The sequence below is a fragment of the Dipodomys merriami genome, unplaced genomic scaffold (genome assembly GCF_024711535.1).
Source record: "Dipodomys merriami isolate MVZ:Mamm:240054 unplaced genomic scaffold, mDipMer1.0.p SCAF_12, whole genome shotgun sequence".
Taxonomy (NCBI): domain Eukaryota; kingdom Metazoa; phylum Chordata; class Mammalia; order Rodentia; family Heteromyidae; genus Dipodomys; species Dipodomys merriami.
In genome coordinates, this window is record NW_027202493.1 from 44,217,889 (window position 1) to 44,245,159 (window position 27,271).

General features: G+C 54.6%; 1 protein-coding gene across 5 annotated transcripts in view; it reads left to right on the top strand.

Annotated features, from left to right (window-relative positions):
• Window positions 1-27,271, top strand: part of Blk (BLK proto-oncogene, Src family tyrosine kinase) — a 44,254-nt gene that overhangs the window by 11,571 nt on the left and 5,412 nt on the right. Inside the window, exons 1-10 of one of the 5 annotated variants that reach the window (XM_070016797.1) lie at window positions 1,560-2,079; window positions 7,689-7,768; window positions 19,132-19,231; window positions 20,384-20,435; window positions 21,836-21,929; window positions 22,588-22,686; window positions 24,079-24,182; window positions 25,673-25,819; window positions 26,143-26,295; window positions 26,950-27,129. In XM_070016797.1, the coding sequence (XP_069872898.1) occupies window positions 19,133-19,231; window positions 20,384-20,435; window positions 21,836-21,929; window positions 22,588-22,686; window positions 24,079-24,182; window positions 25,673-25,819; window positions 26,143-26,295; window positions 26,950-27,129 (928 nt within the window). In that variant the 5' untranslated portion in view covers window positions 1,560-2,079; window positions 7,689-7,768; window position 19,132. Of the gene's footprint in view, window positions 1-1,559; window positions 2,080-6,409; window positions 6,429-6,966; window positions 6,986-7,688; window positions 7,769-19,131; window positions 19,232-20,383; window positions 20,436-21,835; window positions 21,930-22,587; window positions 22,687-24,078; window positions 24,183-25,672; window positions 25,820-26,142; window positions 26,296-26,949; window positions 27,130-27,271 lie in introns of those variants that run through there. The other 4 variants (XM_070016800.1, XM_070016799.1, XM_070016798.1 and 1 more) reach the window with 4 other exon arrangements.

Consider the following 27,271-nt stretch of genomic DNA (forward strand, 5'->3'; position numbering starts at 1 on the left):
TACACTGTAAGCATTTGGAGCTCCTCCAACTTGTGTTTAATGGTTAGGTCCAACTACTAGGAGTTAAGAGTTCAACACAGTAATAAAATTAATAAAAGCTACCATGCACTGAGCATGTTTAGTACTCTGTACATCATTCTGGGCTCCGTGCTGCCAAATACAGAAGACAAAGCAACTTTACAGATCAGATGAGGAACTGAGATTTTCACACTCGACAGCAGTAATTTAGCTTACTATGTCCAATAGGGTGATAGATGCTGTGTGTGTGTGTGTGTGTGTGTGTGTGTGTGTGTGTGTGTGTGTGTGTGAGTGTGAGTATGCACACCAGTATCAGAGCTTGAACTCAGAGCTTTCTCTGCTCAAGGCTGATGATCTACTACTTGAGCCACACCTCCATTCCAGCTTTTTATTTGTTTTTTTGTTTTGTTTTTTGTTTTTTTGGGTCCGGTCGTGGGGCCTGAACTCTGGGCCTGGGCACTGTCCCTCAGCTCTTCAGCTCAAGGCTAGCGCTCTACCACTTGAGCCACAGCGCCACTTCCGGCTTTTTTCTTTTTGCTTATGTGGTGCTGAGGAATCAAACCCAGGGCCTCAGGCATGCAAGGCAAGCACTCTACCACTGAGCCACCTTCCCAGCCCCCAGCTTTTTATTTGTTAATTAGACATAAGAGTCTCAGCAACTTTTCTACTTGTGTTGATTTCCAACCATGCCCCTCTGATCTCAGCCTCCTGAGTAGCTAGAATTACAGGCGTGAGCCACCAGCACCCGGCTATGATGGGTACTATTTAGATTTGAATCCAGTTGTTCTCTTAAAAAAGCCTTTGGGAGAAGACACACATCGATCATTCATATGGCACCTTAGACCTGGCAGCCCCGTGCTGCTGCTGGGGCTGTGGATGTCAGAAAGCTCTTTGCTGTAAGAACTCACCATCCCCATGCTCTAACCTAAGCAGACAAGCCGGGTGTGAGAGGAAAATGGATTTTCTCCCTAAGTTGAGTGGTGAGTGGGAAAACCACTGCCTTTGCCCTAAGGTCTGAGGAAAGAAACTACAGGAGGAGACGGAGATTCTGGGCTGTGGTGTAGACACTGACTCATCTCACACACACACACACACACACACACACACACACACACACACACACACACACACACACACACACACACACACACACACACACGGCTCCCAGACTAGAGAGGGAGGAAGGATCCGCCCACCCCGGTGAGGAGTAGCTCCTGTGGCTCAGGTCACTTGGCTGGTCCTGGGGTTCCTCAGTGGTGTGGGATGGGACACTAATTTGCCACTCCAGATGTTGGGGGCTCTGTCTGCGTCGCCCCCACTGCCTAAGCTCCTCAAGTTTTCAGAGCCAAGTGAAGTGGAGCTGTTGAAGAACTCCAGTGCCGGAAAACACACCGTGGATGTGCATTTATTGAGCACCAGTTCTGGCCCTGCCATTCACCTCATTCTGCCAGCGAAGTCTCCCCGTGCCTTGTGACCTCGCTATTCTTAGTATCACTGAAAAGCAAAGCAAAACCAGTGAGTTGACAGCGCTGCCTGACTCCCACAGGTGGCCCGGCTAGAGCCCGCATTCCCCATGGGCGAGGCTGAGCGGAATCGCCTTCCAGCATCAGGTGCGGGTTTGCTCACCCTGCCCGACCCAGAGAGGAAGAGCACCAGCCATGCCGTTAAACCAAAGCCCCACGAGAAAACACGGTGGCGGCAGAGGGGCGTGGTGACTAACGTGTCCCGAGACTGGAAAGGCCAGCGCCCACCGTCCTTCCTGCTCAGCTTCCCGGGGGGGCGGAGGGGCCACGGGACGCGGTGAACTCCCAGAAGACTTGGAGGTGCCGGGCGCATGTTGAGCTGCTCCTTGGGGAAGTGCTCGCTGATGGGGTACACACCTGCCTGTTACCAGCAGGAAGCCACAAGCTACACAAACTGATAGAGATGAGAGGAGCCTGGGGACTGGCCTTCCCTTCGGACCTGCACCCAGAGCTTGCCGGTTACCGCTAGAAGGCTGCTCCACCACACAGGCCCCGGGAGCTCGTGAGACACCATGAAAAGCCACTGACGCCCTGCGAGGTAGGCTCTCTCCCTCCGGAGCCTGCCCTACGCGGTAGGCCTCTCTCCTTCCCAGCTCCGCACTGAGTGCTTGGGGCATGCACGTTAGACGAGCAGGCAGGAACTTTGCTCTGGGTGCTGTAGATGGAGAAAGGCATTATTACCATGGTCTGTGCCATGACTACCAATGAATTACCTCACAATTTGTGCTTCCCCCCTCCCTCCCTCCCCTCCCTCCCTCCCTCCCTCCCTCCCTCCCTTCGTTCCTTCCTTCCTTTTCCTTATTTTTGCTGGTATTGGGCTTACACTCATGGCCAGGGTGCTATTCCTTAGCTTTTTCACTTAAGGCTAGCACTGTACTACTTAGCTAGCCACAGCTCCACTTTCAGCTTTTTGGTGGTTGGAGATAAAAGTCTCATGACTGCCTGGGCTGGCTTTGAACCTTGATCCCCAGATCTCAGCCTCCTGGGTAGCTAGAATGACAAGGGTCGAGCCACCAGAGCCTGCCTTCCTTTGCTCTACTCTACGGCAGAGAGATTTTGGACTGGTAACAGTGTGTCTGTCCCTCAGGGAGGATCCTGCGTCTGCGGGCTCCAAGCTGCAGAGGACCCAGATTCTCTGTGTGCGGCAGGGCCAGGGAGAGGGCACAGACCAGCCACGGAGCTGGAGGCAACGTAACTGACCTCTGGAGAGGAGGGCAGCTAGATCTGCTGGGCCGGGCTGAGCAAGGGTGGCAGTATGTGTAGGAATGTCTGGTTCAAGGTCACTGATTGGCCCTTGCTTTGTTTTATTTTGTTTTGCATCGAACTTGTGGCACTTTGGGGGCATTGCAAGGGTTGGTGGCGGCAGATAGACTTAATGAGCTTCTTGGCTGAAGGATTAACTTTCCCAGGAAAGGACACCCATGGAGGGATGGCTGGGTGGTTATGTGTTTTGAGCAGAGCTTAGAAGATTCTAGGGTTTTGACAATTGTTCCATTCGCTGTAATTGACTGTTGATTTCATCCTCATGGACCTACACTACCAAACTGCAGGTCGCTACTCCTGTGGGTCTGTGGTTCTAGAGAGTTCCCTGGTACTCACTCCTCCAGACAGGCAATCTTCATCCACCTGACCTTGTATGAAAACTGGATCCTGAATGTTGGTAGGGACCCAACCAAGCCCAGCTTCACCCGCTCACCAAGGTCAGGCATATGGCCATGGTGTAGTCCTAATCATGAGGAAATGGCCAAGAAACCCAAGGTATTTGACCTTCGTCACCATCAAAATTATAGAAAACAAGGAAAAATTGGCGCCAACCAGAGGACACTAAGAGCTATGACAACTAAATGCAGAACTCTCATCCTAGATCAAATCCTAGTGCATCAACCACAGAGGATGTAAAGTAGAAAAACAGCCTGAAGTCTCAATTAATATCAAGTCAGCCTGAAGTTCGATTAATATCATTCCACTAATATGAATTCCTTAGTTGCAGCAAAGTGTTACCATTCAAGGGAAGCTGGGTGAAGGCTATACAAACCTCCCAGGTGACACCTTCACAACTTTTTACAATGCTGAGCACTTGGGACAAGGCCTCTGCGCGCGGTCCCCTCCCTCTCTCCGATGCTTTATGATCATGGGAGCATTTGCCTTTATCATCATCCAGCCCCATCCTATTCTGGGGCAGCGCTGTGTGTCCCTCTCTCCGTGGTATTTATCACCCACTCATTTTCTGGTTGGCACATAATTTTGAGTGCTCATTTGGCATTGGGTGATAAGGCTGAGCACTCTGTCCTCCGGACTTACTCCCTGACTCAGCTCCCAAACCCAACTCTTCTCCAGGAGGGAGAAAGATGCCATTCTGTCTCTATGAGGTGCACAGCCCCCTACCCAGCGGAGTCGGCTGTCCTGGGGTCCCCACGCCCACAGAACCAGCGGCCAGTCACACAGCTGTGACCTGTGCTGCGAACATTCCCCCCAGAGTATGCTACACTATGCAGATGGAGCTCCGGGACTGCTTGACGGGGCCTGACTTTGGCCTGGCATCTGCTGCTGGAGAAGAGTGGAAGGCCGCCCTCGGTCCAGCAGCCTCCTGGGAACGAGCAGCCAGACAGAGCGGCAGGCCCCGCCCCTGCCAGCTTGGCGGGCAGGTGCACCTGCTCGGAAGGGATGCTTTGGCTAGATGAAGAGATGCTGGGATGCTGGCAAAGAAGGAAGTTACGAAGCTGCAGGAAGTCAGAGCTTAGATCACAGTCACCACACTGAGATGAAAACCTTAAACCACCGAGACGCAGGGAAGAGGTCAGAGAGGTGGTTACCTTTCCCACCACATCTACTTCCCTGAAGCCAGCATGGACTTGAGATCTGCCCCAGGCTGTGGCTTCTGGGTTGTACCCCCGCCTGCTCCGTGTGTCCTCTGCCCGCACGGACGCAGCTTCTCTGTCCTCCTGCACAGGCCCAGCGTGGGTGTCTCCTCTCTGCTCATGGCACCCAGGCTGTTGCTGAGTCCTCCAGCACCTCTGCACCTGCTGGGACCCTGTCCTGAATGCCGACTAGCCTCCCAAGCCCCGAGCTCTTCGAGATCAGGATAGACTGTCCGGCCCTCTGCACACCAGCACCTAGCACCCAGCACCACGCCTGGCTGGTACAGGACACCCTGTAAAACCAGTTTTGTTTTGTTTTTTAAATAGTAAAGCAGCAAGTTTATTGAAACTGGAGAATATAGCCTTTCCTCCAGAGAGGAGTCTCAGGGCTGAGAGTCCATTGAGGTCCCCCAGCAAAGTGGACTTTATGCTTTAGTAAGTCTCCTCTCACCCTGGGACATGATTGGTCAGTGACCTCGGCCCCTCATCGGTCTCTGCCACGAGGCACCAGCATGGAAGTAAGTCTGATTGGTGCTAGCCAATGAGTACAAAAGTGGATCTGATTGGTCATGCTCGATTCTGCAAGAGGTATTAACTCATTAATTCTGAGGAGGAGCCCGAGGCATTATGGGAAGAAGAAGTGTTTGAGCAGGAGCTGGAAACAACCTATATTGTGATGGGCCCTGTGCTTCCATCGTTCCTTCCAACCCAAAGCTGACCACCGCCTGGGAGCTGTCCCCAGGGTGCTGCAGTGCCCAAGCCATCGAGAGCCTCCAGATCCCACAGCACCATGGACCTGTCCTCAGCTCCTGCTCGCTTCCTCCAGATCAGGGCTGGATGGGATGAGGGGCGGCATCCGGAGCCCAGCTGGGGAGGTGCTGGCCCTGCCTTTACTGAGGAGGCCACACCGCAGTGCCTGGCCAGGCCTCGGGGGCCTCCTGCGGGAGCTGGCCCTCTCCACTGGTCAGCCCGACTGCAGTCTCCTGTCAGTGCCTGCAGGGGAAGCTGGGACCTCACGCTCCCGGGGGACGCCGTGGAGACCCCTGGCATCAAGCTGGGCCGGGACTGGCGCTTGGCAGCGAGGGCCTCTGAAGTTTCTCACCACCAACATGGCACCGTGTACCGGACCCTGGATGCCAGTCCACCCATAGCTGGCAGGAGCAGGGAAAACGAGAGGGCCTAGTGCATTTAGACATGGCACTTCTTCACCCCGGTTGCCCAAGTCTCCGCCGAGGACGGAAGCTGCGTGGGGTCTGCTGAGAACCGAGGGAGGGGCGCTGGAGACGTGCACCCAGCCCTCTCTGTGCTCTCTTATGCCAGCTGGGGGCTTGCAGACATGGGGGTTCGGAGCTCCACATGTGGCGAGAAGCCACAGAAGGAGCTGGGTGGCCATCTGGGGAGCAGGCTAGTTACTACTCCAACTTTAAATCCCCAAGAATATATTGAAAACAGATATAAGCCTTATGCCCTAAGAGCTGCATCTCCATTTGCCTGTAGGTTTTCATCGCTGGAAGCAGGAGGGCTTGATTCTGTGTGTGTGTGTGTGTGTGTGCGCGCGCGCACGCGTGCACACACACGCACGTGCGCATGTGTGTATGCCACCAACATTGGGGCTTGACCCCAATGCCTCATGTTTTTGTTTAGTTTTTTTTTCCACTCAAAATTGGTGCTTTACCACTTGGGCCATACCTCCACTTCCAACTTTTTGCTGATTAAGTGGAGATGAGAGTCTTAAGGATTTGTTTGTCCAGGCTGGCCACAGACACCCAGCAGTGGGTCTTGGTTCTGACTGTTTCCTTTCTCCTCCTCCTCTTTTTTTTTTTTTGTTGGTCGTGGTGCTTGAACTCTGGGCGTGAGCGCTGTCCCTGCGCTCTTCGGCTCAAGGTGAGCGCTCTACTGCTTGAGCCACAGCACCACTTCCGGTTTTCTAGTGGTTTATTGGAGATAAGAGCCTCACGGACTTTCCTGCCTGGGCTGGCCTTGAACCGTGAACCTCAGATCTCAGCCTCCTGAGTAGCTAGGATTACAGGTATGAGCCACTGGCACCCGGCTTCTCTTCTTTATTTTAATAGAAGCATCTTTCCAAGAATCCACATCCATTTTCAAGGCTGCATGATATTTTTTTGTGTTCAAGTGCGGTTTTAGTTTGCTTATATGTATTTTTTTAAAACCACAGTAGAGAACTGAGATGAAAAACAAAACAACACACAGCTTGCAAAAGCTGTTCTGAACTACATCATGCAAGTGGAAGCTGCTCTTTCATAATCATTCCAAGAAATGGCAATTAAATGGGGAGATGAAATACTACATGGGGGGCAGGGGGTGGGGGGAGCGGTTGTGAGTCGGGGCGCTGCTGGCCGAGTGCTTAATTCTCTCTCGTCTGGCTCCCTGACGACCAGATTTCTGGCCAGGCTTGCTGATGTGGTCTTTGGCCAGAGAACAGACTTTTCTGTCTGTGAAATAAAATGACTCAGAAGGAAACAACCCTGAGAGCTTCAGCCTCATTTGTTCGTAATCAGAAGTCTGTGAATCCTTTTGGCGGCTTTGCCGGGAAGGGGCTCTGAAATTAGGTGCCACATTTGGCATGTATGTTTCTAATTTTTTTTAATGTTTATCTATGTTAAATGTTCATAGTATTAAAATATATGAGCAAATCTCCCGTACTGGGCTTTAAAAATAAAATGGAGCCAGTTTAAAAACATAGGCATGTTCTGTGCTGAGCTGCCGCCTCTGTAGTCTCTCCGGTTCCCCCAAACTCCCCGAGGACTGTGGCCCCTTTAAAAAATTAATAGTTAAAATATTGTTTAAAATATTATTTTAAATAATAATACTTCAAACCAACAATTATTTTAAAAATAATCTGTATATGTGTATATGCTCTCTTTCTCTTTCTCCCCCTCCCTTCTTTCCTCCCTCCATTTTCCCTCCCCTTCCCTCCCTCCCTCCCTCTCTTTTCCCCCTCTTCCTCTGTCCCCCTCCCCTGTTGCTGGGTTGTCTGGGATTGAAGTCACAGAAATGTGGAGATCGGTGCCTGAGCGCTGAGGTCTAGCCATTGCAGGGGCACACGCTCTGGTGTGGGAGATAAGGAAAGGGAGACTCAGAAGCTCTGGACATAGGATTAGCATATGGGGAGCCCTAGGCTTGAACCTGAGTCCCTGTCTCCATTATGACCCACCTCCCCCCATACCCCACCTTTTGTGGTACTGGTTTAACTCAGGGCCTTGCACTCGCGAGGCTGGCATTCTGCCATTTGACTTAACAGCGCCGACCATGTCGCCTTCTTTTTCAGGTAGCGTTTTGAGCTTTGTGCCTGGGCCGGCCTTAGACATGATTTTCCTACCTCTGTGTCCCGACTAGCTGCGACTGCAGGTACGTGCCACCACTTTCAGCTTGGCTTTTAAGGATCACGTTTTCCTTGCCAGGGGTCAGTCCTTCCTCCGCCTCTCTGTGGCTGCACTGACAGGCCCGGCCGCCATTCCCGGCCATCTGTGGTTCTTAACTAAAGGAAACGTTCTGCCATTTTCAGACTAGATCAGCACCCACGAGCTTTGCATTTCTCACCAGGAAGTCAGACTGACGTAGAAATATTTGTGGTTGCTTAATTATCTTTTCCTGCTACCAGCATGAACCATAGGAGGCAAACTGTAGTTGCCAAACTGAAATGTTATTAGCTAAAGCTGAGGGAGCAGGAAAAAACAAAAACAAAAACAAAAAAAACCCAAAACTTTTTAAAATCCCGGAGACCAAACTGAAAAGTTCAACATCAGGGTGAAGCCATCAGTTCCACCTCTCCTGCCCCTGCCTGCCCCTGCCTGCCCCTCCCCTGCCCTGCCTGCCCCTCCCTGCCCCTGCCTGCCCCTGCCTGCCCCTGCCTGCCCCTCCCCTGGCCCTCCCCTGCCCCTGCCTGCCCCTCCCCTGCCCCTCCCTGCCCCTGCCTGCCCCTCCCCTGCCCCTCCCTGCCCCTGCCTGCCCCTCCCCTGCCCTGCCTGCCCCTCCCTGCCCCTGCCTGCCCCTGCCTGCCCCTGCCTGCCCCTGCCTGCCCCTGCCTGCCCCTCCCCTGCCCTGCCTGCCCCTGCCTGCCCCTCCCCTGGCCCTCCCCTGCCCCTCTCCTGCCCCTCCCCTGCCCCTCCCTGCCCCTCCCCACTGGGGCTTTGCTCTTCTAGCAGCAGCGACTCTGATCAACACCTCACCCCTGGGCACCTTCCTGCGTGCTCCATCTCTGTCTCCTCAGCTGCCTTACACTCTGGGGTGTATGTGGAAACAAAGATGGGAGAGGAGGTCAAGCCTACTTCTCCCGGCTCACCCCAGGACTGTCTGCTCAGTCCCGCCCCCTCTTATTCCGGACTATTGATAGTCTTCACGGATAGGGAGTGGCCCCCTGAGCCAGGGCAAGCCATCCTAGTCAGGAGACCATCTCTGATACAGCGCCACACAGGTCAGCGGCCTTCAGCCCCAGCAATGGACTGAAGGCCCCAATCCGTGTCTAGAACCACACTGGCTTTGGTTATGATCAACCCTTTGCCACCACTGCCCGCATGAGTGACGGTTTGTTCTTTGTGCCAGTGGAGTGTTGGGGGAGATGAGTAAGTAGCATGTTGTTGTAGTTTGGTTTTCGTTGATTGCTTCATTCATTCAATCTGAGACAAGAACAGTATCACCTGAGTCCTCTGTTGCGCATGATAAAGGTAAATAGCCCGGAGGGAGCCTTGCTCCGAAAGCTGGAGGAGTCTTGCTCCGAAAGTGGACACAGCTCTCCACCTGTGGTCTGTACAAGGTGGGGGCCGCTGCGGAGGGGTGACTGGCCTGGACGCAGGGTCCTGGGGACAGAGCCACAGTGCATCTAGAGCGAACACTAGTTCCTCTGGAGGAACCAAGGAAATCAGGTGAAGGCTTTGCCCGGCTCTTTTCCAGAACTTTTCCTTCTTCATCTGGCCCCGTGGCTATGGTGCTCCACTTGTAAAATTCCCCGTCTCCCACCGCAGATGGCCCCTCCGGCAGCACGGTGGTGCCCGCGTGGGCCGAGGGTGGTCTTGGGGATGGATGCTTCTGATGGATAAGTCTTGCCTTCGGCAGAGGTTTTCATATGTAATGTTGTAGCTTATGGATTACATTAATAGAACTTAATTTCATCTTTTCGAGCAACCAGGACACAGATTTCTACCCCTGTTTGTTGGTAAACCAACAGAGGATCGGAGATTTCAATTTTCTTTTTGCGGGCTGGGAAGGTGGCTCAGTGGTAGAGTGCTTGCCTTGTGTGCATGAGGCCCTGGGTTCAATTCCTCAGCACCACATAAGCAGAAAAAGCTGGAAGTGGTGCTGTGACTCAAGTGGTAGAACGCTAGCCTTGAGCTGAAGAGCTGAGGGTTAGCACCCAGGCCCAGAGTTCAGGCCCCACGACCAGACCTAAAAAAAAAAAAAAAAAGCCAATTTTCTTTTTGCCCCAAATCATACAGGCCATTGAAATAGTAAATAATACTGTTCACGATCAGTCCCATGCCATGCTATAAGGTAACCTCTCCATGCCCATCCAAAGAGGTTCTACATTTCAAATCACTTCATATGAAATCATTCAGGAACTTGCTCTCCTAAACACCCCCTGTGGCCTCTTTCCCTTTGTTTTACCTTATGATGTCAAATTATCCACTTTTGAAGTCTTTGGGGCTTGACTTTTAGGAAGTAATTATGTATTCAAGAAAGGCAGGGGCAAGATTCTCTGGAAAATTCCTTTGTCCTTGATGAAATGTTTCCACTGCTGGTGTGTCATCCTCCAGAGCCTGCCCTCTGCTCCCTCTACCTGGGTGGCCTCAAGGTCAGCCTTCGGTGACAAGGCTGCTGACCACTCAGTACCATGGGCTCTGGATTGTGGAGTGTGTGTGTGTGTGTGTGTGTGTGTGTGTGTGTGTGTGTGTGTGTGTGTGTGTGTGTGTGTGTGTTGATACTAGAGCTTAGAGCTTGAACTCAGGGTCTGGGCACTGCCCCTTACGTTTTCCACTCAAGGCTGGCATTCTACTTGAGCCACACCTCCACCTTTGGCTTTTTACTGGTTAATTGGAGATAAGAGTCTCACAGGCTTTTCTGCCCCCACTGGCTTTGAACCCTGATGGTCAGGCGCCCTCAGCCTCCCAAGTGGCTAGGATGACAGGCGCGAGTCACGGCACCTGGCTTGTGATCAGTGTTTTGAGGACCTGCACACAGGACTTGGAGTTGATTCTGCGGCCCTATGGCTCCTCTCTCACAGGGAATCACGGGCTGCCTTTTTTGCCTTTTGGGGTGGGAGGGCAGGGGAAGGGACGGGGACAGCGATGGCTGGAGGTAACTTCAGCTGCTGAAGATCAGACGCCTCTCTAGTGAAGCCAGGGCTCCTGGCTGCTGGACACAACAAAGCCGCCGCCTGGGAGGCCCAGCCTGTCTGTCCAGCCACGGTCCTGTGGTCAGTCTTCTCCTCCCACTAGGCAGAGGTGACCCTGTTTCCCATGGCCCTGACCAGCGGAGCCCAGGTCAGGGTTCTCTCCCAACAGAGACATTTCCCAGTGGCCACAGAGCCCAGCCTGTGCCCAGGCGGGGGAGGGGGGTGGAATTGCCCTGTTCCAGGGCGGGGGCTGGGTTTGGGGGTTGCCCCCCACTGCCAGATCATGCAAGGGACATGTGTGCACATAGGGGTGCGGGAACTCAGATCCCTCTGCAGAAGAGGAAACTGAGGCGCAGCAGCCAGCCCCGCTGGGCCCGCACGAGGCACTCAGGCGTTCAGCCTCTGCTCGGGCTCCGAGAGCCCACACTGCCCCGATATGCTCATGTGTCCACCAGAGCTTACTCCACGCATGGGGCCTTCCAGAAAACTCCCCTGCCAGGGATCTGCAGGGGACCGGGCTGTGGTTCCGAGCAGACCCTCACCTTCCGCGGGGCTGGAGGCCGCCTCCCCCTGCACACCGGCCCCTCCCACCCCATCTCCACCCATGCCCCCTTCCTGCTGACACCCCCCACACCAGCCTGCCACCTCACCTCCTGCTCACAGTCCCTGCCTCAGCCTGCACCCCATCTTCTCACCCAGCGGAGGCAGCCAGCTTCAGAGGAGGTAAGTGGTCCCCCGCTGAACACCAGGCCGGGGGACCCAGACTATGGCATGGAGTCTGTGGTCTCTACCAAGGCTGGCACCGCCGCCGCCTCCTCCTCCTCCTCCTCCTCCCCCTCCTCCTCCTCTTCTTCCTCCTCCTCCCCCTCCTCCTCCTCCTCCCCCTCCCCCTGTTCCCCCTCCCCCTCCCACTCCCCTTTCCCCTCCTTCCCCCTCCCTCTCCCCCTCCCCCTCCCCCTGCTCCCCCTCCCCCTGCTCCCCCTCCCCTTCCCACTTCCCTGTGCTCAGGTGGCAACACCACCACTCCTAACTAACCCTGCAGCCTCCTCAGGCCTTGACTCTTACACTCTCCCTCCTCTACTCTTCTAGACCTTTCCATGCTGTCTCCTTGCCCATCAGATCTGTATACATCTAGACTGTAGTGCAAGGAATCATAGAAAACAGGCTTACACACACACACACACACACACACACACACACACACACGGTAGTAGGGAAGGGGAAATGTGTTTAAATGGTGTAAACTAGTTATTATTTTCAGCTCAGCTTTAGTGCTGGACTTGAAGGGACATGGGTGCTTGTAAATTGTACGTTAAGTTTTATACCGAGTGTTTCCTTCTGAGACTCTATTTTAAACCTGTATCACATTGATTTCAGTTTTATAACAAGTTTAAAAAGGTGGATGTCTCCCCTCCAAAAAGACTAATACACAGAATACTAACAGATAGCCTCGGAGTATGGAAATTATGACACACTTTTCCTATATAATCTTCCATATTGATGTTTTCCTATGGTGAGCGTACATTATTTTCAGATAAAGCTTTACGTCTTCACTAAATAAATCATTAGGCTGGGTACACGCATACATGGAATTCCAGCACTCAGGGGAATCAGGCCGGAGGATTGTGAGTTCAAGGACAGCCTGGACTGTTAAGAGACTGTATTAAGAAAAGAAAAGAGAGGGAGAAGAAAGGAAAGGAGAGGGAATGGGAGGGAGAGAAAGAAAAAAGAAATCATCGCACCCAAAACTGCAAATAGATTTAGCTTACTGATACATAAACAAAAAAATACTTCTAAAAGAAGCAATTTGGGTCAAACACAATAGATAAATGTTCTGGAAGGGTAGAATTCAGTTCACAATGAAACACATCAATGCTAAGAAAACATACTTGTGAAATTTTATCCTAATTGGAAAGACAAAATGGAAAAGTACGGTTGAATGGCTACCTAAGTGTTTAAAAGATATTCCACAGAATTTAGTAACATTTCTATAAAGGTTTCTTGGGACTCAGAAAAAGAGAAACATCTAGCTATTTAATGCCAGCTCACAACCAAATTCCAAAGACCGAGGTACCTGCTACCTGCGGTACTGTTTAATGTTGTTGTGGAGCATACTCTCTCATTATATTTCTTCTAATATAACAAGAAAAGGAAGAAAAAATTATGAAACATGACATCTGTCTTCCACATGATAAATAAATGGCAAAGCACAAGAACTAATAAGAGAACACCAGTATCCAAAAGCAATAGCTTTCTTTTTTTTTTTTTTACAATAATAACAGTAACTTGGCTAGTTCTCCAAAATAATATATGACTATAAATATTATTTTGATTTGTCAAAAATACTTCTAAAATGCAAAGTGATAGTGGCTCATGTCTATGATCCTAGCTACTCAGGGGGCTGAAATCTGAGGATTACGGTTCAAAGCCAGTCTATACAGGAAAGTCTGTGAGACTCTTATCTCCAATTAAGCACCAGAAAAGCCAGGAATGGAGCTGTGGCTCAAGTGTAGAATGCCAGCCTTGAGCACAAAAGCTCAGGAAAGTACCTAGGCCCTGAGTTCGAGCCCCAAGTTTAGCACCAAAAAAGAAAGAAAAGAAAAGAAAGAAAGTCTTGAAAAAGAAGGAATTAAACGTCACCACTATCAGGAGCAAGTGCCGTGTTCTGTGCAGGAGCAGACAAAGCCCAGAGTCAGCCTTGGGGACTTCAAATCATGGAAATGGCGGCCACCTTCTAAACTTTTGTTATATAATATTTGATTTGTTAGTTCCACAACTACCTATTTTTCTTCTAAAGATACTCTTGTGGAGTTTTCCTCACCATTAAGCTTTTGGCCTTTGAGGTGTCATCTCTGACTGGGATTAGGAAGTGGCGGCAGCGTGTGGTGCAGTTTTTGTTATGGGAAAACAGTCGACTCAGTATTGTTTCCAGATGACCTTCAGTGTCTCCTGGCCTCCCCCACACCTCCACCTGTGGGGACCTCTGGGGGTGCCCCTCTGTCCCTCATAGCATGCATGCACCCTTTGTCAATGCTACTGTATGACTTTTAGAGAGCGCGCGGATGTCTGTAAGATGGAGGTGTCTCTTGTTCTCTGTGGTATCTTCGCTGTTCCGGATCCATTTCTCATCCACAGAAACTTAGAATTAGCCTGCATGAGATTCCTCAGAGCCGGGAGCTGGTGGCTCACGTCTGTGATCCCAGCTCCTTAGGAGGCCAAGAAGGTCTGAGGATTCCAGTTTGAAGTCAGCCTGGACAGAAAAGTCTGAGACATTTTGCCGGGCCTCCATAGCACCCAGCAAAAATTCTAATAAATATGAATATGTTGCAAATGAAAGATGCAGGCTGAGCATCAGAGTGCTCCATCCTCACCTGCCTGCGCTCCTTCCAGCTCAGCCCCTCCCCACATCAATCTTCCTTTGTTCCTGTGCTCTGCCATCTAGTATTTCACCCCTCGGACTTCTCTGCTGTGTGTGGGGTGGCATTCAGCTTCTTCCGCACGCACAGCACTTCTGAAGCTCACCGTGTCGCTGGAGGTACCAGTAATCTATCACAACCACAACTGCTCCAACCCACTCACCAGCTCACACACACTTCTGTGGTTCCCAGTTGGGAACGACTGTGAGGAAAACTCACTGAGAGCAAGGCTGACTGAGGTCATGCATTTTCATTTCTCTTTGGTAAATAGAAAGTCTACTTACCAATTTCCTTTGCGTTCCTGGGTTGTACGGCTGCTCATATATGTAAAGAGTCATTTAAAGGGCACCTAAATGGCTCCTAAGTTATCTTAGTTTTGCATTTTATATTTGGTCCCATGGTTCACTTCAAACTGAAGTGTGAGGGATGCGTGTCCTGCGTCTGGAGCCCCTTGAGTTTTTGCATGCAGGAGTTCAGGTGTTCAGTTTTCTATCACAGTTCTGGACAAGACTCTCCACCTTCTGTTGAGCTGAATGATCTTTGTTGAAGTCATTTCTGGGCTCTGTTTTGTTCCAGTGGTCAGGCCACACCACTTTGTAGCTTTAGAGAAAGTCTTGAAGTAGAGTCCGTCCCTAACAGTCCCCCTCGGTTCTGTTCTTGGCTCCTCTATGGCTTTTGTCTCTGCACAGAGATGCCAGAACTGGTTTGTTAACATTCATAAAATAACATGCTGAATCTTTTTTATCAAGTTGAGAGCACTTACGTTTTTATAATAGGGAGTCTTGTGACCTTTTCTTTTATCAAGGATACGTAATTTTCTTTAAATAGACCTGGTGCATATTTCATTAGACGTAGACCTGAGTATGTGCCTGGGTGTAGGGACTCATGGTGTTATTGGAGGTGATATTGCTGGTTTGGTTTGGTTTGGGGGCAAGGCCTCACTGCATGGCCCAGGCTGTGCTGACACGCACAGTCCTGCTGCCCGACCTCCTGAGTGCTGGCGTTACAAAGCCCTGCTTTCATGTCCATTTTGTTGTCTAGGATCTCTGCTGACTCTATACTGACTTATATTCCACATCACTAGCAAACAACCGAGACAAGCTAATTACTTCTCAATCATATTTTTTTTGGGGGTCCGGTCATGGGGCCTAAACTCTGGGCCTGGGCGCTGTCCCTCAGCTCTTCAGCTAAAGGCTAGTGCTCTAGCACTTGAGCCACAGCGCCACTTCTGGTTTGTTTTTCTTTTTGCTTATGTGGTGCTGAGGAATCGAACCCAGGGCCTCATGCATACAAGGCAAGCGCTCTACCACTAAGCCACCTTCCCAGCCCTCTCAGTCATATTTTTAATTTGCAATAATGTCCTTTTCTGGTTATTTCAGAGGAGGAAGAGTGAGGGAAGAAGTAGAAGGAGGTGGGAGGAGGAGGTAGGAGAGGAGGACGGGGAGGGGGAGGTGGGAGGAGCAGAGAGGAGGGGAGGACGGGGAGGGGGAGGTGAGGGGAGAAGAGAAGAGGGGAGGACGGAGAGGGGGAGGAGTAAAAAAAAAAAAACCTTGGAAAGTACCTTGGTGATGCTGGTTATCACAGAAGAAAAGGTACTTCCTCTTGTCAAAAAAAAAACCCTTCAGAAATAATGAACACTTGTATGGAGGAGAGAAGAAATTCATTTTCCTTATAAGAGGATTATTTGAGTGAGTGGGAGAAGGGAATTTCCAGAGTCTGCAGGACTGTCCTTCAGTGGCTTTTACAATACCTACTCCACAAGCAAGGCCAAATGGAAAACCTATAATCCTAGCTACTCAGGAGGCTGAGATCTGAGGACGGTAGTTCAAAGCCAGCTAGGAAAGTCCTTGAGACTTTTAACCACCAAAAAGCCAGAAGTGGAGCCATGGCTCAAGTGGTAGAATGCCATCCTTGAGCACAAAAGCTCAGGGAGAGTGCCCTGACCTAGAGTTCAAGCCTCACAGCACACACTAACTCCACCAAAGTAATGAGTCCATGAGTGAGTTTCTCACCTAGTGTTTAAAATGAAAACAATGTAAAAACACTGGAAAGGTTAGGTCTTGTTCTAGCAATACAAAATACACAAATAGCTGTATTGCTATCTGAGTGTGACCCTGAGTGTGACCCTAGATCTGAGGTGTCACTATTGTAAGGATGCATTTTTCTTCTAGCTCTGGGGTTCTAATGTTTGGTAGGCAGATGAGCCTTTGGCTTGGCTTTTTTCAGGTATTTCTGCCTGTGGCCATCCTCTGCCCATGGCCTTCCTCATAGCTAAGATAATAGGTGTAACTACCATGCCTGGCTCATGGATTGAGATACGTCTCACAAGTGTTTTTCCTGAGCTGACATCACACCATGATCTCAGCCTCCCCAAGTAGCTGGATTACAGACACAGGCCTGAGGACTTTTAAAAATATACATATCTACAGTATTCTCCCCACCAAAAAAAGACAGGGGATTTTATTACCCCGTAATTGCTGGCGCATTTCAGGCTTGCCGGCTGTGGAACTGCACGCAGGCAGCTGGGGGGAAGGGCACACCGAGCGCAGCTGTGCAGGAACAGCATCTTCCTTCCTGAACTCTGCTCAGAACCTCAAACTTCTTATCGTCTGAAAATCATTTCTATTGCCCTCACCGCAGTGGGGGGGGGGGGAGGGGAGAGAATTTCTACCCCAGAAATATGTTTGGTTTATCACACTGGATTAGCCACAGGGGTGTCTGCTCCCCAGAGTCCCCAAGGGCCGTAGGTCATGGTTGTCGGCTTGGGGAGCACACTTGCGCAGTGGCCCTGACACCCTCCTCATGCAAGGACAGAGCCTCGTGTCTCCATCAGGCCTTGCTAGTCTCCCGGGGAGCTAAGGCTGGGCCTGTGTGTGCCGGAGTGGACGCCAGCTGGGCACCGGCGGCTTCTAAAGTGCTACACAAGGCTTTCATCATGGTGCCTGAATAACTCCATCCTACACTCCCTACAAGCCAGCCAGTGTTTCGCCATCCGGCTGGGGACTCCCTGAGCCTGCATGTGTCTTAGCATCACTAAAGCCACACCGCGTTATGCTCACATGGCTCCTACAAAACATCCCGGCCTAAGGAAGGAGAGGCGCCAGGATCTGACGCAGCCTGGGGCACCGACCCATTGAGGAACACAGAGGGAGGAGGAGGGACAGCGAGGGAACCACTGCGAAGAAGCCAAGTGCCACGTGGAGACAGGACGCTGTCCGGTTGGAGGCCCTGCCATCAGGAATGGTGTGTGAACCTCGTTTGAATCCCAAGCAGAGGAGGAAAAAAACACCCACCAAGCAAGAGGCCTGTGTGAGATGCCGGTGGGTTCTGACCACGCAGTGACTTCGTCTGGCCGATCCTCTTAGGCAGGACACAGCAACGTGGCAGTCACGTGATCTAGAGATGTGTGCGATGTACGGGGAGGCGAGAGGACAAGTTTGTAATTTGTCTCGGACAGTGTACGAAAACGTTAGCGTCGTCATTGAATGTGGGTGATGAGTATGTGAGGGCTTATAAGAACACCTCCGCCTTCCTTCCACGTCTGCTGGTGTTTGCTCCCAGGTCACTGGCTTCTTCTTGCTGAGCACACAACCTCCTCGGCCAGTCATTTTGCCTTCCTTGACTTGCCGGCACTTAGACAGACATCCGGCTCATTTAGCTAACTGAGGGAGTAGAGTCCCTTCCAGCTCTGAGTACTTCACTGCGCTGACACAGAGCCTGGTGCTTACGACCAAGGGAACAAAAGAACACGGCATCTGAGGAGCCATCACCGGCCCCTGCGTGTCCAGCAGTGGGGCGGGGTTGAACCTAGGTCAGCCTGGCTTATCCTGACACCCGACGCTAGAAACGTGTTTCAGGTCAGTCTTCAGCATTATGCTACCCCGAGATATGCCTTGTAATCCTAGCTACTCAGGAGGATCTGAGGATCACAGTTCAAAGCCAACCCAGGCAGGATATGTCCTTGAGACTTATCTCCAACTAATCAGGAAAAAAAAAAAAAAAAAACAGAAAAGGAGCTATGGCTCAAGTGGTAAGAGCACTAGCCTTTCGCATAAAAAGCTCAGGGACTGTGTCCCAGTCCTAGAGCCTGTAGCCCTAGGAACACACACACACACACACACACACACACACACACACACACACACACACACACACACACACACACACACCCCTCTCCTGGTTCCAGAGATGTGGAAAAGGTGCAGACACACTCACGACACACCTCAGAGAGGCGTGCCTTGGGCTCTTCCATCCGAGGAAGGTCCACAGTGTAGGGCTGGTGGGCTGTGAGTGTGGGAAGGGGTGGGCTCCCGTTAGGGGGGCTCGAGCAGGGACTCTGTGCCAGCACTCACTAGCTGGTACCAGCTATTTCTGCTCCTGGTCCCAGGCGGCGAGGATGGGTGGAGTTCACGGTGTGGTCTCTGGGGTCATACTCAAGTTTGTGAAGAACAAACTTGACCCTGTTTTTGTTTTTTCCATCTCAAAAGAAGATTCCTGGAAAGCTGTCGTTGGCCTTCAATCTTGCGTGATCTGTCCATCTGCCCTACGTGTCTAGCATCCCATGTTCTAACAAACTCTCCCCCTCAACGCAGGAGCCCGGTGCCCACACAACTTTCCTGTGACACAGTTGGCCAGGGGCAAAATGAGATGACAGTGCAGGTCACGGACCTGGCGCGCACGCCCCTTCAGAATCCGTGCGCCGCTCTGCCAGGAGCCTGTGCCCCGGGTCCCGAGAGCCACGCCAGCAGCTTTGGGCTGTGTCAGGCCCGAGCATTTCTCTTCTCTGGGCCGCCACCGAGAAAGAGAATGCATGTAGCTCTCCAGCTCACCCCACCCCTTCACCACTTGGTGATGCCCAAGTCTTCCCTGGCCCCTGCCTCCACCCTCCAGTCCCGCCTGGAGGAAGAGGCCGGGTGCCTAGGCCGGAGGCCGGGGCCTCACCTTGCTCTGCTCTGTGCTCTCCACAGGATGGGGCTGCTGAGCAGTAAAAGGCAGGTCAGCCAGAAGGCTGAGGGCCCCAGGAAGGCCCGCCCCCAGAGCGACGTGCCCCCTCCACTGCCACCCCTGGTAAGTGACAGGTGGGGGGTTGGGGGGGGGGGAACAGCGTGTCCCAACACACCGGGGACTCGGGTGCCAGCTCCTTGGGGGGAATTTCAGAGTGGTATGTTTCCAGATGGCTCTGTACCCATTGTCTGGCTTCAAGCCTCCGTCCGTCCGTTGGAGTCCTGCAGGTTCGGAAGCCGTGGTTTCATTGGAGCAGGGATGAGGACGGCTGGTCCCATTTTAGAGATGAGCCAGGTCTCTCATCCAGCGGCAGCCCAGCATGGGTCCACGCTTGGGACAAACGGATCCAATTTCATGATTTCGCTTCCCAGAGACCCCTGGAGTCAGAGCTGCTGCTCCAGCCCCGCTTCCTGCGCGTTCCTTTTTATCATGCGTTCCTAGAGCAGCTGCACACCATGCAGACGTCTACTTCAAATCTGTTTAATAAGTGCGGGATAGCAAAGAATGTCCATAACGCAAATGTCCACGCTGGAGGAAAAGGAGCACAATAAAACACAAGCAATCACCTCTTGTATCCGAACGCAGAGCGGATGACGTCCTAGAGTCTGTCTGCTCCCGTCTGTCCCCTGCCCCCCAAATGTGTTCATCATTCCTCACTGGGCCTTTCTGTGCTCCCTCCGAGACACAGGTCCCCTCAGCACTGGGGTTCTGGGGTCCACGCTGTAGACTTTGCGTGGCTGAGTCGCGCTTGGGCTCCGAGCCATGGGTCCCGGCTCAGCGCGGTGCACAGCGAGGTGGCGTCTGTGTCACTGCCTGGCCACGTGGTGTGTGTCCCGCCACGGGCCCCGTGGACTTATTTCTGTGTTGTAAAATCATCTATCCGTCAGTGACTGTTGCTGGGTGTTCTTGCCGTGTTCCCCGGTCTGTGGATGCAGAGCTGTACCCACCGGGCTCTGGTTTTAGGAAAACACACCTTAAATACTCTTTAAAAACGTCATCTTTGACAGGCAGAACTGGGATTCCACCCCCCCCCCCCGCCACCTTAAGGCTGGGGGCATCTCCACTCGGGTCAGAGCAAAGGTGCCAGGTGTCTGGGCTTCCTCTGGGGCTGGCCCGGCTTGTGTCCCCCATCCCTTCGGGGCCCTCGCTGTCCGGGGTCCCGGCGCCAGCCCAGTGCACACCGCAGCTGCTGAACGGACTCTGTTTCTGCCTCAGGTCATCTTTAACCACCTCACCCCTCCACCCCCGGACCAGCACGCAGACCGAGGTAAGAGGCTCCGGGAGCCCAACTCCGTGCAGGAGACAGCAGCCTGATGGAGGGGGAGGGGTCCTCCTGGATGGGGAGGGGAGGCTCTGTGGGGCAGAGAGCAGCGCGCCCTGCCCACCTCCCCCCTGCAGGGCTGTCCAGAGACCAGGCTGGCCTCTTGTCTTGAGCCTGAGCCAGGGCATGGGAACAACAAACGCCTACAAAGTATGGATGAAAGCAAAAAGCTGCAGGAAGACGCCGTTCGGGGCCCAGCTTCAGAGGGGATGGCACCGACCTTCCCTCCCTGCCTGGGGGCGGGGGGGGGGCTTGCAGGGAGTGCCGGCCTGTCTCCACTCCCAGGCCACCTCCTGCCTTCCCTCCTCCTCCCGCCTCCCTCCACCTCCTCCCTCCCCCTCCTCCTCCCTCCTCCTCCTTCTAACTCCACTTCCACTCTGACATCAGGACTGCAGGGCTGAGGGCATGCGTGAGCATGGCCCTCTGAGTCGGAGGCCCAGGCAGGGCAGGGCGGGGTGGGGAGGGGCAGGGAGGGGCGGGGAGGGGCGGGGAGGGGCAGGGCAGGGCAGGGCAGAGCAGGGCGGGGAGGGGAGGGGCAGGGCAGGGCAGGGCAGGGCAGGGCAGGGCAGGGCAGGGCAGGGCGGGGCAGGCAGAAGGGATCAGGTGTGAGGTGGTGACAGCAGTACCCGTCCTGGAGGAGCTCCGCTGCTCCCCCTCCCCAGCCGTGCTGGAACTGGCCAGCGTGTCCCTGTGTCCCTTACCCTGCCGGGGTCCCCTTCCTCTCGCTTTCGTGTGGAGGGGTTCACGTCTCCAGAAAGGAGGCTCGGGAAAGGGAAATCCACCGAGCCTTGGCTCACGGATTCACGTCCCGTACACGGGGAGCCCCGTCACCCGTTCCAAGGATGTCATGCGCGGCGGCCTCCGGGAGGCAGGCTCCTGCAGGAGGCCGGGCCAGGCTGCGGGGCCCTGGCCCCCCCGCGGTGGGCAGCCGGGCACCCCGGCCCCGTTCAGCGCCTCCCAGGAGCGGCCGGGGTGCTGGCCAGTGCTGCGGGCCAGCCGCTGGCTGGGAGCTGGGCCCCAGGGCGCGGCGCCCGTGCTCTGAGGGGCGGGCGGGCGGGATGAGGGGTCAGCCAACACTGGCTCTGGGGTTGGGTGCGCAGCGCGCCGGTGAGCTCACGGCTGCCTCTGTGCGGCCGGCCTGGGGACTCTGCTGGCCCGGGGATTTAGTGGCTCAGAGGGAAGCCGGCTGGGCTCTGGGGCGGCCCATGGCTGGGCGGGCTGCAGGCCTGAGGCCTCCTGGGGACGAGAATGTCCCCTCTAGCCTGCCAGGTCTTCCCTGTCCCCACGCCCCTCCCCCGGCCCCACCCCTAGGCCCAGGTGGCAGCATGTTTTGTTGGTTCTTCCAGAGGAACATTTTGTGGTGGCCTTGTATGACTACGAGGGGGTGAATGACCGGGACCTGCCGATGGTGAAGGGGGAGAAGCTGCAGGTCTTGAAGGAGTAAGTTTCCCGAATGCCGCCCCCCAACCCTCCCTCCCTTCCCCTGCCCCCCCCCCACGCCCTCCACAGCTGCCTGCCTGTCCATCACTTACCTCGTCCCTTTCCTAGCTGCTCAGCATCTCTCTGCCGCTCACTATTAAACTCCTATACATCCTTAAGAGCCCATGCCACACGTAGCCTCCTCCATACATCCCTCCTGGTTTCCTCAGGCCTGTAAGCCCCCCTTGGGGTTCACCCGGTGCTTTCCTGGATGTCCCCCGGGAGATCTTTGCACCCGAGTCAGTTGTGTCCCCCTCGGTTGCCCTCTGGAGACACGATGCTGCAGATTTCCCCCCAACCACGTGTGCTCTCTCAGTCCTGGCAGGCTTGTTCTGCGGAGCAGGGGGGGGGGAGGGGCTGGCTTGTTCCTGGGTTTTGCCATGGACAATGGCTTCTCCTGCAGCCAGTCCCAACCCAGTCCTTAGATTCATCTACACCGGGCCTGCTGGGGCACTCAGGCTGTCTGGGCAAGCTCTCTCCTGCAGGGGGCGCCATCCCTTCCTCCCTGCACAGGGAAGTCTAGTGGTCACCTCACCCCGAACTGCACACACAGCGTGGCAACCGGGGACGGGGCGTGCGGGACCTCTGCTGATTTCTTTCCCTTTCCCTCTCCCCTCAGAACCGGAGAGTGGTGGCTGGCCAAGTCACTTGTCACGGGAAGAGAAGGCCTCGTGCCCAGCAACTTTGTGGCCGCCGTAGAGTCCCTGGAAGTGGAGAAGTAGGTGCATGGACACAGCAGCCTTGAACCAGAGGAGTGGTGGCTGCTTCTTCCTGAGAGTTCAGGGCAGGGGGCATGCTAGACCTGGGGCTAGTGGTGGGCTTGAGGCTCCAGACGAGACTTCGGAGGGCCCGTCCCCAGCACCTCTGCATTGGAGTCTTGCTTCCCAAGGGACTGACTCCTCCCTTCTAAAGCAAGAACTGGGGGCTGGGAAGGTGGCTCAGTGGTAGAGCGCTTGCCTTGCAAGCCAGAGGCCCTGGGTTCGATTCCTTAGCACCACATAAGCAAAAAGCAAAAAAGCTGGAAGTGGCGCTGTGGCTCAAGTGGTAGAGTGCTAGCCTTGAGCTGAAGAGCTGAGGGACAGCGCCCAGGCCCAGAGTTCAGGCCTCATGACCGGACCCAAAAAAAAATAAAAAATAAAAAATAAATAAATAAAGCAAGAACCGGCCAGGCGCCGGTGACTCACCCTGTCGGTCACCCTAGCTACTTAGGAGGCCGGGAGCTGAGGATCAGGGTTTAAAGCCAGCCCAGACAGATAAATCCAAGAGACAATTTCCTTCAATTAATCAGCAAAAAGCAGAACAAGGAGGTGTGGCTCAAGTGGTAGAGGGTCAGCCTTCAGTGAAAAAGCTGGGCAAAAGTGAGAGGCCCTGGGTTCAAGCCCTAATACGGCACGACACAGACACACAATAGAGCAAGAGCTACCTGGCTCCTCCCAATGGAGCTGCCCCAGTGCCACCAGTGGTGTGAGACTCGCAGGCAGACACGGGGGGGGGGGGCGGTGGGGAGAGGGGGGTGTGCAGGCTTACCGGTGGACGCCAGCACCAGTCACCACGCCCTGTAGTCTCCAGGGATGGACTCGGCTTGGAACTGGACCCAGCGGGGTTCCTAGCACCCCACCACCAGCTTCCAGGAGGCATCATTAGCACCTTGGGCCTGGGCCTGGGCCTGCGCCATGCGGCCCGTGGCTGGGGCAGGAGTTACAGCAGGTGGCAGGCAGCTCCTCCCTCTCGCCTGCCACCCTGGGCGCTGGGCCTTTCTCGAGAAGGGTGAGCGGGAGCGCGGGCACCTCCACCCTGAGCAGCCCCGGTGGCAGGACGGCAGGATTCCAGGCTCCCAGCTCCCGGGCGAGTTCAGTGGGAGGCCGGGCAAGTTTGGGATGGCAGCAGCCAGAGCATCAGAGAGGGTGGGATCCTGTGCATCTTTGCAAAGCAACCGTATTAGAGTCACCCAGACAATGCTCTAGGCCAGTTTCAGGAAAACTGCTAGGAGAGCAGACAGGAGGAGATTGCAGGGACAAGACGAGGCGCAGCCTTGGGGTCAGCTTTGGAACGGTTCTGTGGGGGGAGAGGGCTGCCCTGGCATGGCCGCTCTGCCTGTGCTGTTTTGCAGGTGGTTCTTCAGGACTATCAGCCGGAAAGAGGCGGAGAGGCAGCTGCTGGCACCCATGAACAAGGCCGGCTCCTTCCTCATCCGGGAGAGCGAGACCAGTAAAGGTGAGCGGTGTCCCCTTGCCGGCCCGCTGGGCGCTGGAGGCCCTGCAGGGCCTTGCTGTGGGATGAGAAGCAGCAGCTTCCTCCCGGTTTTCCTCCTGGCTTGGGTGGAGAGAATCTCGCTAAGAAAAGTACCCAGGCCAGGTGCTGGTGGCTGAAACGTGTCATCCTGGCGAGCTGGGAGGCCGAGGTCAGGAGGATTAAGGTTTATGGGCTTCCTGGGTCTATTTGTGAGATCAGGCCTTTTCCAATAGCTGGGATGGGGGATCCTGTCACCCCGGCTAGCTGGGAAACAGAACTGGCAGGTCCACCTGGGCAGGAAGCGAGACTCCATCCCAGAAACAATCAGTGCAAAAGGAAAAACAACAGTGCTGATTGGTTGTAGTCCTCACAGGGGCCAGGTTGGGGGGCAGTGTGGTGGGGGAGAGGACCCCAAGGCATGAGCTTTGCCTAGTGGAGGAGAGCCAGGGATCCTTGGCTTGTGATGAGCGCCCCCCCCCCACACTGCAGTGTGTGAGGAGATGGGTCCTGGGGCCAGAGTAGGCACCAGGGAGGCGGGAGGGGTAGCCCCAGCCTCTGGCCTCTCGGCCTTCTTTTGCAAGGAGGTGGTGAAAGAAAGGCTGGTCAGTGGGAAGGGGTTTGAGATCAGTGTGGTTGTGACCTGGGAGAAGGGCAGCGCATCAGGGAATGGTAGAGAACGATGTGTCTGATACTGACCCCTGGTGGCCGCTGGGGAGAACAGCAGGAGGAGCCCCCGTGACTGGCCGGGACCTCACATCCCCTATCTCAGAAAGACAGACTCTGGGAGCAAGGGGCGCTTTACAAAGACACGTCCAAGGAAAGAAGGTTTTAGCTGGCATTCTTTTTTTTTTTTTTTTTTGAACTGTTATTAGGTGTGTATATATTTCTTTTTTTTAATTTAATTTTATTTTATTTGTGAACATACTGTACAGAGGAGTTACAATTACATGGGCAGGATAATGCGTACATTTCTTACCAAGCATTGCAGCCTCCTCCTTTGTTTACCCTTCACATCCCTTCCCAGCCTCCCCCCTCCCCCTCAATCCCAATCCTTCTCCTTCCCCCCCTCTTCCCCCCCCTCGCACCATTCTTTTAAACCTAACTTGTTCTTGACCCACGGCATCTGCTACCTGCTGTGTGTGGAGAAGCCAGGGGATGGATGACAAATACATAGACAAGCAGCGGTGAAATTGAACAGACTCCTGGGAAATATCTCACCCCGCTACCAAGGACACTGGGGTGGGGTTCAGAGGCTCCTTGAGGAGTCCCCGTTCTCCGTGTTCCATGGCAAATGGTTGCCACGTGGTCTGGCGGTGGGGGGAGGCTGGGGTGAGCCGGGCTGTCCCACTGCTCCGAGGTTCTGATAAAGGAAGAAGGAAGTTCTGCTGGAAGCCATGGAAATGCAGCACAGACTTTCCTGAACTCCCTCGTGTTTCCTTCACCTCGGGGCCTTTATCTTGTTAACCCTCTAGGTGCCTTTTCCCTGTCTGTGAAGGACGTGAGCTCCCAGGGGGAGGTGGTCAAGCACTATAAGATCCGCTCGCTGGACGAAGGGGGCTATTACATCTCCCCCAGGATCACCTTCCCCTCCCTCCAAGCCCTGGTGCAGCACTACTCCAGTAAGAGGGGTGCCTGCGGTGGGCGGGGTTTATGCAAGAGGCCCCCCCATCTCTATTAACTTATGGACAGTTTGGGAGTGGGAGGAGGGAGGCAGCCTCAGGAATTGGTCACCTCCGCAGATTGAATGATGCAGCGCCCTCTACTGGCTCAGCCATGTGGAGAAAGACGCGTTTTCACTCTTATGCATGCTGCCCTACTCTGTGTGTGTGTGTGTGGGGGGGGACACACATCACGTTCCAGGGAGCAAGGGGACACCGTGGGGACTCGTGTGGCTCCCAGTGACGCCCTGCCCTGCACCATGCTCTCTTCTTTCCTGCTGCAGAGAAGGGGGATGGGCTGTGCCAGCAGCTGGCGCTGCCCTGTGTGGCCTTGGCCCCCCAGAACCCCTGGGCGCAGGACGAGTGGGAAATCCCCCGGCAGTCACTCAAGCTAGTCCGCAAACTCGGGTCTGGGCAGTTTGGAGAGGTCTGGATGGGTGAGTTGGGGCGGCCCCTTTCCCCGCCCTACATCCTGGGGGTGGGGGGAGCAGATGGCACAGTGTGGGTCACAGGGAACTGGACTCCCCAGGAAGCCTGGTGAGGGGAGAGGCCGAGAGACCGACACAGATGCCTCACGAGAGGCCCTGAGGCCCTGAGGTCCCCGCTGCAGAAGGGACTGGCCCACGGTGGTTAGAGTTCCGTGATGGTGGAAAGAGAATCCAGCCCTCCCAGCCCAATCCTGGCCAGGTGCTGGCTGGACAAAGGCCGCTGCCGTGGTGTGGGGCTGTAGCAGTCGGTGTCCAGTGGTCCCAGCACCTTCCCATCGCCCCTGTAGCTGACCACAGCTCCTGCTTGGCTGGCACTTCCACCCACGGCTCTGGGCCTCAGCCCTGGAGCTGGGTCTCCATCCGGCCTCGCAGGAGCTGCTGGGTCCCCATGCAGAGCTGGATCTGGGCCACACCTTCCCCAGACAGGGCCAAGCCCGGCCCTCTGGAGGCTGGGAATGGCAGGGGGCTGCCCAGGCGGGCTTGTGCCTTCACAAGGTGCGACCCGTGCCCCAGCCTGGGAGCAGGGCTGGCCAGGGAGCCGTGCCGGCAGTCCTCGCCAGCCAAGCCGAGGGCTGTCCATTCTCTCTGCTCTTACGGGCCCAGGTTACTACAAAAACAACATAAAGGTGGCCGTGAAGACGCTGAAGGAGGGAACCATGTCCTCCGAAGCCTTCCTGGGCGAGGCCAACCTCATGAAAACGCTGCAGCACAAGAGGCTGGTGCGGCTCTACGCCGTGGTCACCAGGGAGCCCATCTACATCGTCACGGAGTACATGGCCAGAGGTGGGGCCCCCTCCCCCTTCCCTCCCTCCCTCCCCGGGCTCCGGCCCTGGGCTTGCCTGGCCAGGAGCTGGACTAGCTGTGTCCCGCTGCTTTCGGACGTGCCGGTGCGGTGCGTGCGTGGAGAAGAGGGAGGAGCGAAAGG